General features: G+C 40.0%; 1 protein-coding gene across 1 annotated transcript in view; it reads left to right on the top strand.

Annotated features, from left to right (window-relative positions):
- The window catches only part of LOC126974993 (uncharacterized), a 40,225-nt gene extending 24,440 nt beyond the window's left edge, over positions 1-15,785 (top strand). Inside the window, exons 2-6 of the mRNA XM_050822780.1 lie at positions 792-1,004; positions 5,025-5,228; positions 7,808-7,879; positions 9,003-9,203; positions 13,847-15,785. Coding sequence (XP_050678737.1) covers positions 792-1,004; positions 5,025-5,228; positions 7,808-7,879; positions 9,003-9,200 — 687 coding nt within the window. The 3' untranslated portion in view covers positions 9,201-9,203; positions 13,847-15,785. The remainder of the gene's footprint in view (positions 1-791; positions 1,005-5,024; positions 5,229-7,807; positions 7,880-9,002; positions 9,204-13,846) is intronic.
- The last annotated feature ends 624 nt before the right edge of the window (positions 15,786-16,409 follow it).

Here is a 16,409-nt window from a genome sequence, read left to right as displayed (position 1 = left end):
TCTCCTTGATAAATATATTTTACAAGACTATACCTACCTATGTATAAATTACATGCAAATTAACTGATTACTGTAATGAGTCAGCTCCTTTTAGCAATCGCGCGCGCACAAATTCTTTACTTGTTTCATATTATTCTTATTGTAAATATTATATTGCTGTTTTTTTTCTCTTTAACTAAGCATAATATACATTTTTTTTTCTTCTCGAATGTGATTTAGTATAGTAAGATGTAATTTATACATAAAATTTGTGTGTGTCGTTATAATTATTGCTAATAAATATTTTCCTATTCTGTTATAATAAATAAATAGGCTGGCTTTAATGAATGAATAAAATAAGTAAATGTCAATGAAATTCTGCGTCTGGTAGTTCAATAATTATAAAAAATGGGTAACTGTAGTTGTGTTAGCCATCCAGTAGCGTTGTTTTTTTTTTATAGAAAATAAGGAACGAGACGAGCAGGGCGTACAGCTGATGGTAATTGAACGCCCTGCCTATTACAATGCTGTGCTACTCAGGATTATTGACAAACCCAAAAATACTGAGCGGCACTACAATTGCGCCCGTCACCTTGAGACATAAGATGTTAAATCTAATTTGCCCAGTAATTTCACTAGCTACGGCGCCCTTTAGACCGAAACATAGTAATGTTTACATATTATTGCTTCACGGCAGAAATGCCGGCATCCTGTGCAAAAGAGCCTCCCACTGGTATAGTGCATATGCGGTGCGGTGTGGTAGTGTGGCGTGGCGTGACGTGTGCCGTGACGTGTGGCGTGCCGTGTTGCAGATGTACAGCGGCGCGCTGCTGGCGACGGCTGCCCGGCTGGCGTGGGACCCCAGCACGTACACGTGGTTCCGGTTCCTGTGCGCGGCGCAGTATCGCGTGTCGGCCGCCTACGTGCTGGCGGCGGGCCTGTGGCTGGCCGCGCTGGTGTATGTGGCCGCGGCAGCCGCGCGAGCGCCGCTACGGCCGCCCGCCGCGCGAGCTGCGCTCAACCTGGTGAGTCCTCGATCTAGTGATTTGCAACTTCCTCGCTGAAAGTTCAGTGCACCTGAAGTTAAGCCAGACAACACTTTAAACAACAGTAAGCTCACCGAATGTCACCGAAATTAAAATGTTGCGTTGGTCTGGAGGTGTTACTCGATCAGACAAAATGAGTATATCCGAGTCACCTTTAAAATTGCAGCTATACATCATAAAATGCAGGAAAGCCGATTACGCTGGTCCATACCATGTCCATACATATAATGCGTAGGGACGATCATCAAATGACGAGATGAGTCATGGATATGGATGAGGCAAAGAGAGGCAAAGGCTGCCCACCAATTATCTGGACTAGAACCGTTAACAAAGACATGAAGATGCTAGGCCTAACGCCAGTAATAACCCAAGATCACAAACAGTGGCGATCTTTTAGCAGAAGGGCCGACCCCGAATAGGGAATGTGCTAGGGGAATATACAACTATAAAGGTCCATGTGGGCGGGCGGACGAGGATAACACATGTTTACTTTTAGCCCTTAAATTTTTATTTATTTATCATAATCAACTTTACGAAATTATCACTAACTAGCAGAGATCTATCGAATAAGCCAATAACATTATTGAAATTACGAATGGAGTGATGGGTGGTCAACCCATAGTTCCTTTAAAAAAAGTCGGTAACAGTAGCCACCGGCGACGCCAACCAGCGCGATTGGGCGTCGTCTGAGTTTGCGAACACCCTATCACAGTGACTCGACGGAAATGTTAATCCGTAACAATAAAAAATATAACGTTTTTGTCCAATTATTTTGGTTCGTCTCGTAATTGTTCTCAGGCAACTAAAAAATAAATTATTTCTTGGACTTTCGTTCACAGACGCGAACAGCTTAACTACGTCTCATTTGAGATCCAGTAATTCCGTGTACATGATTAATTTTGATCAATAAGTTATTATAACGCTCAATGACATAATGTAGCGGTCTACAACAACAGTAATGAAAGTCTTGTATAAATATCAGATAATATTTGTAACAACAATTACTGTGACCTAACTCTTGAAACAAATTTATCAAACGAACGAACCACCAGATCATTAACGGACATGGAGACGACCGCTCTCGTCCGCGGAGCCCAATTATCAGTAATTGTATTGTTCATGATTCATCCGTGCTTGCTGGCTGACAGCCCCGGCCGCGGATCAGACGTTGATTGTTCCGAGCTTCTGGCACTGACCGCGCGTCACACATACCGACCAATTGTTGCTCAATTACAGATCTGTGTCATTGATCTGTTGTGCTCACGACAACACTACCAGTGGCGACTCCTTGACTATATTATTATTGACGATGTTCTGAAGATACAACTAGAAATAATTACAGGAACCTAAATAATTGTAGAATACAATAAAATTGAAATATACTTATGTACCCTAGGGAGGGAAAGTAACATAACATTTTGGAATAATACTTGGTAAACCTCACGAAGCTACATCAGTTCGTTCGGCCTATGGCATGGGGAGAAGAACTGATAAGAAACTTGTGATAAGAAACTGTTCATCTTTTAAATCATAACAACTTAGACTACTTAATATAATTTTATACAATATTAGGTGACCTGACAAGAACCATGCATAATTATCCTCTATATAATTTAAGATACGCATTGTCGCTCAGAGGGTAAAGGAGAGGGCTATGCTCGGAGTTTCCTTGCGAGATCGAATCAGAAATGACGAGACCCGTAGGAGAACTAAAGTCCCCGAGACGGTTGCGAAACTGAAGTGGCAGTGGGCAGGGCACGTAGACGGACAGATAGCCGTTGGGGCAGTAAAGTCCTCGAATGGTGACCACGTACCGGAAGATGTAGTGTTGGTAGACCCTCCTAAAGATTTACCGACGACCGACTGGTCAAGATCGCCGGAGTAGGTTGGGTGGGGGCATTGCAGGACCGATCATCATGTCGGACTTTGGGGGACGCCTTTGTCCAGCAGTCGTTCTTCCAAGTCGAAGAAGCTTTAATATATTTCTTGAATTAATGCTGAGTGAGTCCTAGTATTGTTCTTCGAAAACCTGGCCGACTCCCGCCCGCAGGCTCTGCATCACAGTCAAAGTATTTCAACATCAATAATAACATGAGATCAAGTCTGAAACCTGTCAACCTATCTCAAGATAGGCGTACCGCGGATGGTGAGTTGATCGTTGTCCCGAGCTCATCGGTAGCCGCACGCTCGCGCAGCATGATGTTTTGTTCTTTAAGTATTAGTACAAGCGATTGGGTCGTGTCACATGTACATCACCAACATTTATAAAGTAATAATTGTAGATCACGGTTATATCTAAAACTAACTACATCTACACCTGCTGATCTGCAGCTGTCAAAGAAATTCTAACATTCAGAGGATCATTTCATAGCCTCAATTAAGTAGGTTCGTAAATTGGCAAGCTACGCTCGACCTAGTGGCGGCCATTAAATAATTTTGTTTTTGGATATAAATACTTACACAAACTAAATTTAAAAAACAAAATTTATGAACATTGGGGAAACCCGCGACCTCTCACGTTCTGTGCGAGCGCTCTTACCACTGAGCTAACCGTTCGAGTGACGTATCGTTAATAAATCTAGTATGTCTTGTTCAACTCCCATGTTAAGGCTTCATCTATAGGATCTACTTTACAGTTGATAACCTAATCAAACTCAATATTTACATATTCGGAAATTGACTTAAGATGTCGCTTAAGAAGCCGCTTCACCACGATCACAGAAACAATGAATTCTATGGATCTAATAAACGTTAAATTAAATTTGTACTGTCAAAGTCAAATAAACTTTTTTCATTCATTCATTCATTTTAAAAGTTCTTTATTATTATTATTGTTTGGCTTGATGGCGTATCCTTTTAGATTTCGCCAATGACTAGTGTGTAATTTCTTTATTCAAGGAAAAAAATATATATAAAGTACATTACTTGACACAGTCAAAGAAATAACAATCTTAAATTTAATATCATTAATTTATTGCTGATGGCACAGGTAATAAGATAATCCCAATAATTAATTGAAGGTAGGTTGAAAATTAAAAAAAACTTTTTTCAATTAGGCTTCAATTAGACGCTTTTGAATCTGTAATCGGCTGTATTATTAATAAACGCGAAGTAAAGTTATTTTAAGTTTAAAACTTCTAACTTAAACTTAAAACAAATTCTAAGCGCACGGCAACACACACAAACTATTTGATAAATATTTGGACTTTGGTTATTTTGTACAACGTTGCTAATTAATTAATGAGAAGTGTGTGTGAAGTGAACACAAACATACGCTTTATATTTGATAATGAACTCTTAATTATTTTTATCAAAAGTGGACCAGCAGAATCCAAACCATAATAGTTCATTATTAGGCCTATCGCAGTCGACAGACTATCCGTGACGCACTTTTGAGTCTGTGATAATAAAACCGATAGAATTATATGCAGTATCGCATACGACACGCAAAAAGTTTGACACATAAAATATCCTCGTAGATCTGACAGACCGCGCCGTACAAAAAGTGCGCCAAAAATATATAACGACGACCCTCACTGTAGTCTGCACTTGCTAGTGATTGACGTGTATCATGGCGTTAGACATCGATGATGTTGGTTCAACTGATTCAAGAAATAGAAGACAGACCAGCACTTTATGGTACATCTTTGGCAGAGTGTCCAAATTTATTTGGATATTAGTTTTATAACTGAATGTTTAATATGAAACGGTCCCTTTAATAATCTTTCTGAAAGAATAGGATGAAACCAAAATTCTCTATTTCTTCTTTTTTTTTTATATCTCAAGCAAGAAATAATACACCGCAATATCTGTACTTCCATTGCGTGTACATCCCTATAGTTTTGCCGACAAAATGAGCGAAAGTGTACGTCGTGTGCGTTGAGTCTGAAATATCTGCCAAAGACATTTTGTGCGCAATTCAGACTTTTTGTGTGTCGCAGACTCAGTAGCACAAACAGTGTGTCATCTGCGATAGGCCTTATGGTAATTGTTGCTCAGTACGCGGGCGGCGTGGTGACTCTGGCTGTCAGCGAGGTGGCGTACGGCGCGTGGATGGGGGCGTCTCTGGCCGCGTGGTGGCGCTCCTCCCCGCGGGCCGAGCTGGCGCGCCGGGGCATGGACCTGCTGCACGACCTGAAGCCCGCGCTGCTGGCGGTGGAGCGATACCGGGACGTGGCGCGACCGCTGTACCGCATCATAGAGGTACGACACACTGCCCTGGGGACCTTGATCTCGCGCGCCGGGGCATGGACCTGCTGCACGACCTGAAGCCCGCGCTGCTGGCGGTGGAGCGATACCGGGACGTGGCGCGACCGCTGTACCGCATCATAGAGGTACGACACACTGCCCTGGGGACCTTGATCTCGCGCGCCGGGGCATGGACCTGCTGCACGACCTGAAGCCCGCGCTGCTGGCGGTGGAGCGATACCGGGACGTGGCGCGCCCGCTCTACCGCATCATAGAGGTACGACACACTGCCCTGGGGACCTTGATCTCGCGCGCCGGGGCATGGACCTGCTGCACGACCTGAAGCCCGCGCTGCTGGCGGTGGAGCGATACCGGGACGTGGCGCGCCCGCTCTACCGCATCATAGAGGTACGACACACTGCCCTGGGGACCTTGATCTCGCGCGCCGGGGCATGGACCTGCTGCACGACCTGAAGCCCGCGCTGCTGGCGGTGGAGCGATACCGGGACGTGGCGCGCCCGCTCTACCGCATCATAGAGCCCATGGACATCCGCAACAGTATTTGTAACATTTATTGATTGTTCTTGACACCTGTGTCAAGAGATGCGTTGCCGGCCTTTAAGGTGGGAGTATGCTCTTTTTTTGAAAGTCCCCAAGTCGTATCGGTTCGGGAAAACAGCAGCCGGTAGTGAATCCACAAAGTGGCTGTGTAAGGCAAAAAATTTCTTTCAAAACGCGTGGTTTTGGAGTACCAGACGTCAACGTGATGCGGGTGGTATTTTACATTCTGACGTAATGTGTGGAATTCGGCCGCTGGAATCAACCCGAACAGCTCCTCTGAGCACACCCCGTGATAAATGCGGTAGAGGATTTATTTATTTATTTAGGTTCACCAACAGATTATACAATATTACTAGCTTATAAAAATAAAAAAATAAGTATAAATTATGGTGTAAATCCAATTACAAGCAAACCAGCATGCATTTTTGAGTTGCACAAGTGCGGGGTTGCAAGTTTACAATGAAAAAATATTGTATTCTACTATTATAATAAAGATTAAATTTTGGATATAAATCAAAACAAAGCATAAGTTATGTGGTTTCTGCACTGATAAATTGCTGCAATATTTTTTTTTATAATGCGGAGGGGAGGAGGAGTGGATGTCAACACGAGTAGTTTTGAAAAGATTATTGTGCTCCCGGCAGATCCTTTCTAAAACACTATTAGCACCGAGTTCAGTTCTATATAAATTTCCAATAAAAAGTTTGAAATTTGTGACACGTGCACTTTCGCGTGGCATTGAAAATTTAATTTTGGCTAGGATATTGGGACAGTCTAATTTGTGATTAAAAATTTTGTATAGAAACATTTGATCATTCACCCGGCAACGATTTTCTAGTGACGTTATGTTAAAGAAATGCAATCTATCGTTATAAGAGGTTAACTCGAACTTTATTTTTCATGTACTGACAACAAAAAAAGAAAGCGTTTCTGGATTCTTTCGATTCTTTTGATTCTTATAGAATGGATTCCAAACGGTGGAGCCGTATTCTAATAAACTACGAATTAGAGCAAAATAAACCATTTTAAGAGCTAAACATGATTTAAACGTTTTGCAATTACGCCAAACAAAGCCTAATAATTTGTAACATTTATTGATTGTTACATCTATGTGTGTATTGAAGGATAATTTCTTGTCTAAAATAATTCCAAGGTCTCTGATCTCATCCACTTCATCTAAAAAAGGATTATTTAAAGAATATGAAGTATTATGCGGAATTCGTTTCTTTTATAGACCATTGGGAAATACTGTTTAAGTCATTTTGAAGGGAAATCGAGTCTAACGGATTTTGGATAGCTTTAAAAATCTTTAAGTCGTCAGCAAATAACGAAAAATTTTAAGATTTTAAATGGTTACACAAGTCGTTAATAAATACTAAAAATAATATAGGATCTAGATGGGATCCCTGAGGGACTCCAGATGGAGCCATGAATGGATCTGATTGATACCCGCAAACCACAACTTGTAGTTGTCTGTACGACAAAAACGATGAGAGCCAGGACAGTAAAGTTCCTTGAATGCCAGCGTTATGTAGTTTACTTATTAACATTGAGTGATTGACCCGATCGAAAGCTTTACTAACATCCATATATATAGCGTCCACTTGGTGTCCCTTATCTATATTATCGATTACTTGAGTTGTAAATTCAGTTAAATTTGTTACGGTAGACATTTGATGGATGCAGAGAGAACCCACATCTCTACGCATCGCCAAAGAATCAAGCCGAAGGGGTGAAAGGTTTTTTTTTTATGGAATTGGTTATCTATTATCTCATGGTTTTATATGTAAATAGTTAATTTTGCTTATTATATCTTATGTAGATTTAACGCAATGTACTGGAAATCATTCTTTTCATTTTAATCTTGTAAAGAAATCAAATGAAATTTATTTATTCACTTAAGTACAATTTGTACACCGATGAAATTAAATTTTCATGCCATCGGTTCAAAAGACTACCAGAAGGCCATGTTGTGAGAACAACCGGCAAGAAAGTCAGCAAGTTTAATAAGTGGAACGTGGTGATGGTTGCAGGAGGTGGAGCAGGAGGCGCCCAACAACGGCGTGGTGGTCGCCGTCTTCGGGGCGCTGGGGCTGGTACTGCAGGTGGGTACACCACCACAATAATAATAACTATAATAACCTTGTTTATGCTTTTAACTGAAACTTGAACACGAACTTGCAACATGATTGGTAACCCACATTTTTTTAAAGTAAGTGGAGGTTATATCCGTCAGAAAAAAACATTATTACAACAGTTATTTTTTTTTTAATTTCTTTATAATATTTTTTTCAATCTTCAAGTATATTACACAAATTAATTTATGTTATTAATCCCATAAGTGAGGGTTAGCACTTTAAAAATATAGAACAAATTGTTCAACTATTTGTTTTCTTATAACTACTTGTTTACTTATAACTACTTTTGTAACTATTTATAAAGTTATTAAAAATATTGTAATTTATAGATCTTTAGTCCACGATTATAATGCTACCACTCTAATTACAAGGTAATACACCGTTCCAGAGAAAAAAGGATTAAAAAAATTACAACCTCTAAACGGGTAAAACACGTAAATAAAACACAGAACACAGGAACATTTTTTTCGTTATTTATTTTGTAATAAGAGTATCATTATAATCGTGGTCTAAAGCTGTATCAACTACAATATTTTTTACCTCCTAATTCGTGCTACGGAATACTAAGTCCAATCCCTTTCTTGATTCATATATTCTATTAACACTTTTTGAACGTAATTGTACTGCTTGGTTTGCAATGTAAAATTAAATTGTAAATTGGGACCTGTAATAAACAGGGTCCCCTTAGGAACTTATTACGAAGCCGGCACTCTGGAATTACTTTGCAAAGTGCCTTTTCTTTTTATGAAAATAAGGAACGAGACGAGCACGACATTCAGCTGATGGTAATTGATACGCCCTGCCCATTATAATGCAGTACCGCTCAGGATACTTGAAAAACCACTAAAATTCTGAGCGGCACTACTACTGCGCTCGCTTGAGAGATATAAGATGTTAAGTCTCATTTGCCTGCAGTCAAGGACAGCTTGGATGAAGATTAGAGATAAGTTTTCCAAATTAAAACTGGACTGGTCGCACAGTGAGTCCTTAAAATATTCGTCGTGTACTCGCGGTCGCAGCAGACTTTGCTACCAGTGTGGTGTCAGGACGTCCACCCTCCTACAGTCACGTTAACCTACGCACTGTGCAGATTGCAGCGTTCGTGATGGCGCGGCGGCTAGCCCGCGCAGGGACCCGACCGCCGCCGGCCGGTGAGAGCGGCAGCGTGAGTGACGAGGACAGCGAGTGCGACGTGAAGCGGGCGTCCCCCCCGCGCGCTGCGTCCCCCGCCGCCTGGCAGAAGTCCGCCAACCTGCGCATGTACACCATACTCGACAAGATTTTCTAGCAGGTGAGACTGTTTTCCTTCACCTTATAATAAATAAATAAAATAAAATAAAAATCCTTTTATTTCTCGCATTATAAAAAGTAAAAAATTACAGACATACTTTCTTAGATTATTTACATTTAGATTGTTGGTAGTATCATAAAGTATAGTAATGTGTATAATCTTAGTTAAATTACTTGAAAATATAAATTATATAATATAATATTTACAAAGGTACCTATAATTTAACACGCAGCACATAAGAGAGGTTCTTGCATGCAAGAACCCCTCTTATGTGAGGGTGAAGGCCTCCTCGATACTTTTCCATTTGTCTCTATCTTTGGCAACTGTCTTCCAATTTTTACCAGCTATTTTTATAATATCGTTATCCGAGCGAGTTACTGTTCTACCTTTCTTTCTAACACCAGCAGGGACCCGCCACAACGTCAGTCTTGAAGTCCATCGGTCATCGCTCATCCTGGCTACATGGCCAGCCCAGCGCCATTTTAACATTTGTGAGAAATTAAGCGCATCTGTGACTGTAGTCTTTCCCCGTATGATATTGTGTGGGATTTTTTGTATTTTTCTCACATTTGTCACACTTCTCTCCATACTTCGTTGGCAGGATCTGATTTTGTTCTTTACGCGTAGCGTGTATTTCCACGTTTGGCAGCCTTATGTGATAGAGGGGAGCAGGCATGTATCCATTAGTTTATTTCTTTAAATGAATAGGCATAGAATAGGTTCCCTTTACTACTTCTTTTAGACTCCAGAATTTTTTTCGTGCGCCTGAAATTTTTCTTTCAATTTCTAAGTCATTATTTTGTTTTCCAAAGGAAACTTGTTTGCTTATGCATATGTAACTATCTACGTATTCTAATGGTTTCTGGTCGAGATATATGGGGTGTTCTATACTGTTGGACATAATTTTTGTTTTATTTAAATTCATGTCCAAACCCACTTCGTAGCTAGTAGTTCTCAGTGAGTGTATCATTGATTCCATCTCTTTAGCACTTTCGGATAGTAGAATAATATCGTCGGCAAATCTTAGATGGTTGATTAAATTGCCGTTCATGTTCAGCCCTTCTCGATAATTTGTTCAATTGCGTGGATATGATCTATTGTAGAATATCCACGTCTAAAACCAGCTTGCTCTATTGGTTGGTGTTCCTCGATACTCTTACTAATGCGCTTTTCAATTATTGATCAAAAAAGTTTGTAAATTGTGGGCAGCAGGCTGATAGGGCGATAATTTCCTATGTCAGTGGGATCGCCTTCTTTGTACAGTAGGATCATGTTCGACTCTGACCATTGAAGGGGTGTGATGCCTGACTCTAATATAGAGTTAAAGAGCTGCATCAGAGGACGTGCGAGATATTTACAACCTATTTTTATCGTGTTTCTCTTTAGTAATTCCATCGGGCCCTGGGCATTTTTCTGTTTTCGGTTTTTTTATTCCTTCTATTATTTCTAGTTCGTCCATCATTTCAATCTGTGAGACGTCTTCTGCAGGTATTTTTGAACTGGTGCTGACAAATATATTTGTATAGTTTTGAGCTTTATAATCATACAGTTTTATGTAGAAATTTGTTGCGGTTTTCATAATATCGGTCCTGTTATGTGATTAAGTATTTGTTTCTTTTAGTTGTTTAATCCATATCTTGTGGGTATTTAGCTCCTTGTATGCTTTTTTCATGCTGCCAGTAGTGCTTATGTGTTTTTCTATGGTTTTTGTTCGATGAAGCATGTAGTCTCTCTTTATGTTTTTACTTATGAGTTTATATAAAGCTTTTAGCTCACTTTTCATAGCTCTTGTTTTTGGTTTAGTTTCATGCAGTTGTTTTCTCCGATCCATGAGTTTCCTGGTATATTACTACCTGGTATTTACTGGCTGATATTACACTAGGTTTGGTGGTGTGTTCTTCAACATTTTGTGCGATATGTATATTTTTTTCTATGCATCGAATTATATTGTTGTAGTTAGCTTGTATGGTGGATTCCACTTTTTGTTGAAGTTGGTCTTCGTGCTTTTCTAAAGATAGTTTATATGCTGATATTTCTGTCTCGTTTTTCAATGATTTTCTTAAACGGTTTGTGTATTTTATACGGCTTTTCTTAATTTTTCGTAGTATAAAAGATGCCCTTACAAGCTTGTGGTCATAAGTCTTCTTCTAGTCTAGGATGCCCAATTTTTGAGTTAAAGTCACCCATGACTATTATGTTCTTACCTGAGATTCTTAAAGTTTCATTAATGGTATTATAGAATAATTCCACCTCATCTTCATTTAAAGCCTCTGTGGGTGCATAGACTTGCAGTATATCTAGTTGATATCCATTTATATTTAGTTTTAGGAGAGCTACTCGTTCTGATAATCCGTTAAAACTGACGATGTTTCTTTTGAGATATTTCTTAATGATGAAGCCGACGCCATATAATCCTCGTTTTTGCGCAATATAACAAAATATGAAATTGTCGTATTCCTTGATTAATGTGCCGACACGACGGATCTCAGAAAGGCCGATTACGTCATATGTTGTAGTTTCCAATGATTCTTTCAGCTCTATTAATCTGTGAGTTGTTGATAGAGTTCTCACATTTAATGTTGCCACCTGGAATAAATCGTTTTTAGTATGTTTGTTCCTGGTAGGTTTTTCTGGAGGGTTTTGGTCGAGTTCTCCCTCGGTGACCAACCGTAGTGGGAGATTAGGGGTTGGAGGGGCCGTTGGTAATTGTTATTTCTTGTTGTTGTTGTTGTTGTTTTGCGTGTTGTATTCTATGTATACAGACTGATCATGCGAGTTTACGGCGGGAATATGGTTGAGCTTTTGTTTTTGTATGATAAAATCTTTCATATTTGATGTCTTGTTCTTTTTATGAGATTGCTTTTGATCCTGTTTTGCTATTAGGTTTTTTGTACGTAATAACTCCGGTGATTCAGACAAGTTTCTTTTATCTGTGTGACTACGAGGAAGTTGCTGTTCTTTTTCCTTTATAACGATCAGTTTGTCATAGCTGAGGTAGGCTTGTTGCCTAATTGTTTTTCTCTTTTCAGCTGATCTTGTAACTCTTTACGCTTATTTAGGATCTCTAATAGGTAGTCCTCTTTAAAGTAATATGACGAGTTTTCCAGGAGTTTTTTATTTTTCAAGATATTTATTTTTAGTCCCATTGTACTGAAAGTTATTTTTATTGGTCTAATGGTATCTTTCTATTTTAATGGTATCGTTCTAGTATTTCACAATCATAATCATACATAAACATAACAAATTAGTTTGTAAGGTGCTGCATCTAATATATGAGTCGTGTTTAAATAATTTAAACTTCTGATAGCAAAAGTAGCAGAATTGAGTTTATTTGAGATTGCCTCAATATGAGCGCCCATTGTAGTTTTTCATCTAATACCATTCCAAGAAATGAAGAAGAATCTACAAGTTTGTAAGGTTCTCAATTTAATATTATATGATATACTTCTTGATACTTTTTTTACATTTGGTAGGGAGAATTCAATACATTTTGTTTTGTTCGCGTTAAGTGATAATTTATTCACCCTGAACCATTTAGATATGTTTTCCAAGACAGGCTTACACATAACTTACATAGACATAGACATTCACAGAACTTAGATCAAATATCTAAGTTCTGTGAATGTCTATCAATATTAGTTATAAAGTAATGGAGTGTAATCTGTGAAAAGAACAATCCCACACTCTTTCGAGGCTGCAAATGGCAAATAATTAATGTAGACTAGGAATTAGAAAGGTCCTAGGATTGAACCCTGAAGCACGCTCATCCGCATCACAGCTCCTGACGAATGTTCATTATTAATTACTACTTTCTGGGTTCTATTAGTTCAGTATGAAGTAATAAGATCAGGTGATTTGCATTTTATTCCATAATAATTGAGCTTACGGATAAGGGTAGAATGGTCTACGGAATCAAATGTTTTCGAAAAATCACAGAAATATCTTACGGCGTTATCTGATCCCAAGCATTAAATATGTGTCGAATTAACGCCATATCAGCATCTGATGTTAAACGACCTTTCGTAAATGTAATGAATGTATATCACTGAAGGGCTATTGACATCTAAACGTTATGAGTTAAACAATTTGTTTCATGTGATAACCTTCAGTTCTGGGATTAATTACATAAATTAAATTTGAAAACAAAATTTATGACCTATGCGGATAACAAATTGTTTAGATTTGAAAAAGCGTCAATGGCGTTGTTCATATACAGGTTTATTATTGTTTGTAGTATTATTGAAAACCCTTGAACATAAAAGCATGCTTAGAAACTGTATAAAGGAAGACGTGCTGGCGTGAAAGCTGAGTCTTGAGTGCTAGCTGTGGATAATACTATCAAACACCTTTGTGATAATTGGACGTAGTTACTGAAAAACGTTCCAAGCCACAAACATCACATTGGAAGGAATTCGTGTTTAAAGCTTAATAACTATTAGTGTATTTGTGAATACCATAGATGTGGGTTGGTCATTACTAAGTCATTTTTTGTCAGTCCGTTAATATGAATCACGTGACCAGTTTTGTGTTCTCTACTCATTTTCGACATGGTTGTGGTTTGGAACATTTTTCTGGAATTACGTCCAATTAACATTAATAACGTTATAATGACAGTAAGTGATTTAGGTTGCATATTGTTCCAGGAGGAGCTCCCCGCTGCTGCCCGCGACTCGTGTTACGGGAGCGGGGGCGGGGCGGGCAGCTCATCAAGACGGGGGCGACGGCGGGGCGCGCGGAGCCGCGGGGGGACGGTGCGGGGGCGCGGGGGAACGGCTCGCTGGGACGCCGTGCACGCGCAGCTACTGGCGTCACGTCCGCTGCGGCCGCAAGTCGCCCCCCCGCCCACCGCACCGCCCGCGCTGCTCATACTTCACGCAGCGCCCGCCGACGTGTAGCCGCGGCAACTGTGACGTCACCTCCCTCTCTTGTGTCACACCGACAGCGCCCGCTAGAGCTGAGAGACGGAGAGTTGCACGTGCACGCTAGCGGCACCGCCGCACACTTGCCGCTCACTCGCCGCACACTCGCCGCACAACGTTCTCGCCAGTCACGTGTCAAGTGCAGCACGGCGTCAACCAGTTATGAACGAGGTCGTCTCTTGTGATATCTACTCCTTACGACTTATCTTCTACTTATGATTGTTTCGGACAATACTTTTTATCAAACCGTAGTTATATAAGTCAAATATAAATATCAATATATTTATACTCATTGTAACAAATTGTTAAAATGTTATTGTCTTCAAGATGTTATGCGATAGTTATTTAGAATATTATATAATGAAGTTTTCATAGTAAGAGCATTCCGATAAGCAAGCATAATTAATAATGTGGTTCTTTTGTAAGCCAAGCGGCTGTTTAAAGTTAGCGCACCATTATAAATAAGGGGGTGAAACTAAAACGCGGTCTATTTTGACAGGAGATTAATGGACACTAAATTGTTTCAAAACGGTTCTTCATCTATTCCGTCTCTTTCTCACACCTAGGTTTTTATGTAAGGATGTTATCTCACTTTCACGCAGGGTTCGTCTATTACGGAAGTATACTAAGTTTATGGTTTAAATCCGTTGGCGTGACGTTAAACTCTGGACTTTAAATCGCAAAAACATTTTTTGAATGTGATAACTATAACTTACTCACATTGTGTTCATTCGGACAACGAGTCCTACTGTTTTATAATTAATTATATTAGGAACCAAAATGGCTTCCGCGAGTTATGTATGGTAATGGGTTATGATAACTTTTACAAAAACAAAAAATATCGAGACTAGCAATTATTTTGATGACAAACGATAACTGAATATTGTAAAAAAAAGTTCTTTATAATCAGAACTCATGTGAACGTCTCTCGACCCTGTCAAACATGAGATAAACTGAGAATGACCGTTTGGAGTGCCCAAGTTCGGCGTCCTATGACTCGTGGGAGCCGCCTGCCGTCAGTGGTGGTCTGGTGGTGGCTCGTAAATTAACGGATGTCCTTTTCCAATAATAATTATAACTATGTAATATTTACTTAAAACGAATTATATTGTTACAGTAGGGGTTATGTCGTATTTACACTCGCACTGCCACGAGGCTGTGTCCAATGTTTACGTAGTTAGTTATGTAAGGTTCCTGGAGCTGGTGTCCTATGGCACACGTGTTCAGTGACGCACCCGACCTGGCTGATATTCAAGAAGCTCTCGTATATCCTGTGACGTCACACAGGGTTAAACTCTTTCCTCGTCCAGCGCCCTCTGCGAACGAGGTGTAGATCCACTCTGAAAGGTCGGTCGGGTGGGAGGTGCGCACCGCACGCGCGTCTGTGAACGTGTGCAAGTGGCTTAAGTTAAAATATAGCAGTCTTAGAACTGTGATACTCATAGTTATATTATAATACGTTACATCTTCCACAACACTGTAATGGTTGTCAATAACAAACTCGGTGCCAAATAGATAAAATGTGTGCGTGAGTTTGTGTATGTGTGTGTATGTATGTGGATAGCTGCGAGTGACGTCAAAACAGGCGACACTTATTATATTAGTGTAATCTACATAATCAAACTTGAAAGTTTAAATTAAATAAAACTATATTTTTGTACTGTTTTTATGTTTAAATGTCCATTTAAAGACACAAATCCGCCCTACCAAGGTCAATGCCAAGTGAACAGCTTATCCTTAGTCTATGGCCCTGTTTAGTCAACCAACAGTCCCCTGTGCAGGGCTTGCATGGAGACAGAAGAGTTGGCTGCACACCACATACTGCAATGCCGTAGTGTGGCCACATACCGCGCCAAACACCTGAGGTCACCGAGGACTCTCGGGTGTCATCAGAGGTTTGATTAACTATCTTGAGGAGTTGGGATGGCAAGATTAGTAGCCCAACCCTACCACGCAAAATAAGCGCATAGCCGGAAAGTAGCCCGTGAATACCCATACCTATACCTAATGTATGGCCGATTCCTGGTGCGGTTTATTATAAGGTAAGTAAAAGGTAGTCTTGGAGTACTTTCCGACAATCGAGGTTTACGATTCATCTGTTTAGTGTTTAAATACCCGGGGCCAGGGTTCAAGCCTCTGTGTGCCGGGTAGGAGCTGGTCACCGTCTCACCGCCTATGGCTGAAGTGTGCGGGATGGGCTTCCTCACCATGTTTTTTTTCTTAATGATAGCGTCGCTAATATTGAAGTTTCGAAAATAAAAACCGTCGTGAGTGTGTCAGATATATT

This window comes from Leptidea sinapis, chromosome 34, assembly GCF_905404315.1.
Source record: "Leptidea sinapis chromosome 34, ilLepSina1.1, whole genome shotgun sequence".
NCBI classification, from domain to species: Eukaryota; Metazoa; Arthropoda; class Insecta; order Lepidoptera; family Pieridae; genus Leptidea; species Leptidea sinapis.
The sequence above is the reverse complement of the archived record's forward strand: the minus strand, read 5'-3'. Positions and strand labels throughout refer to the sequence as shown.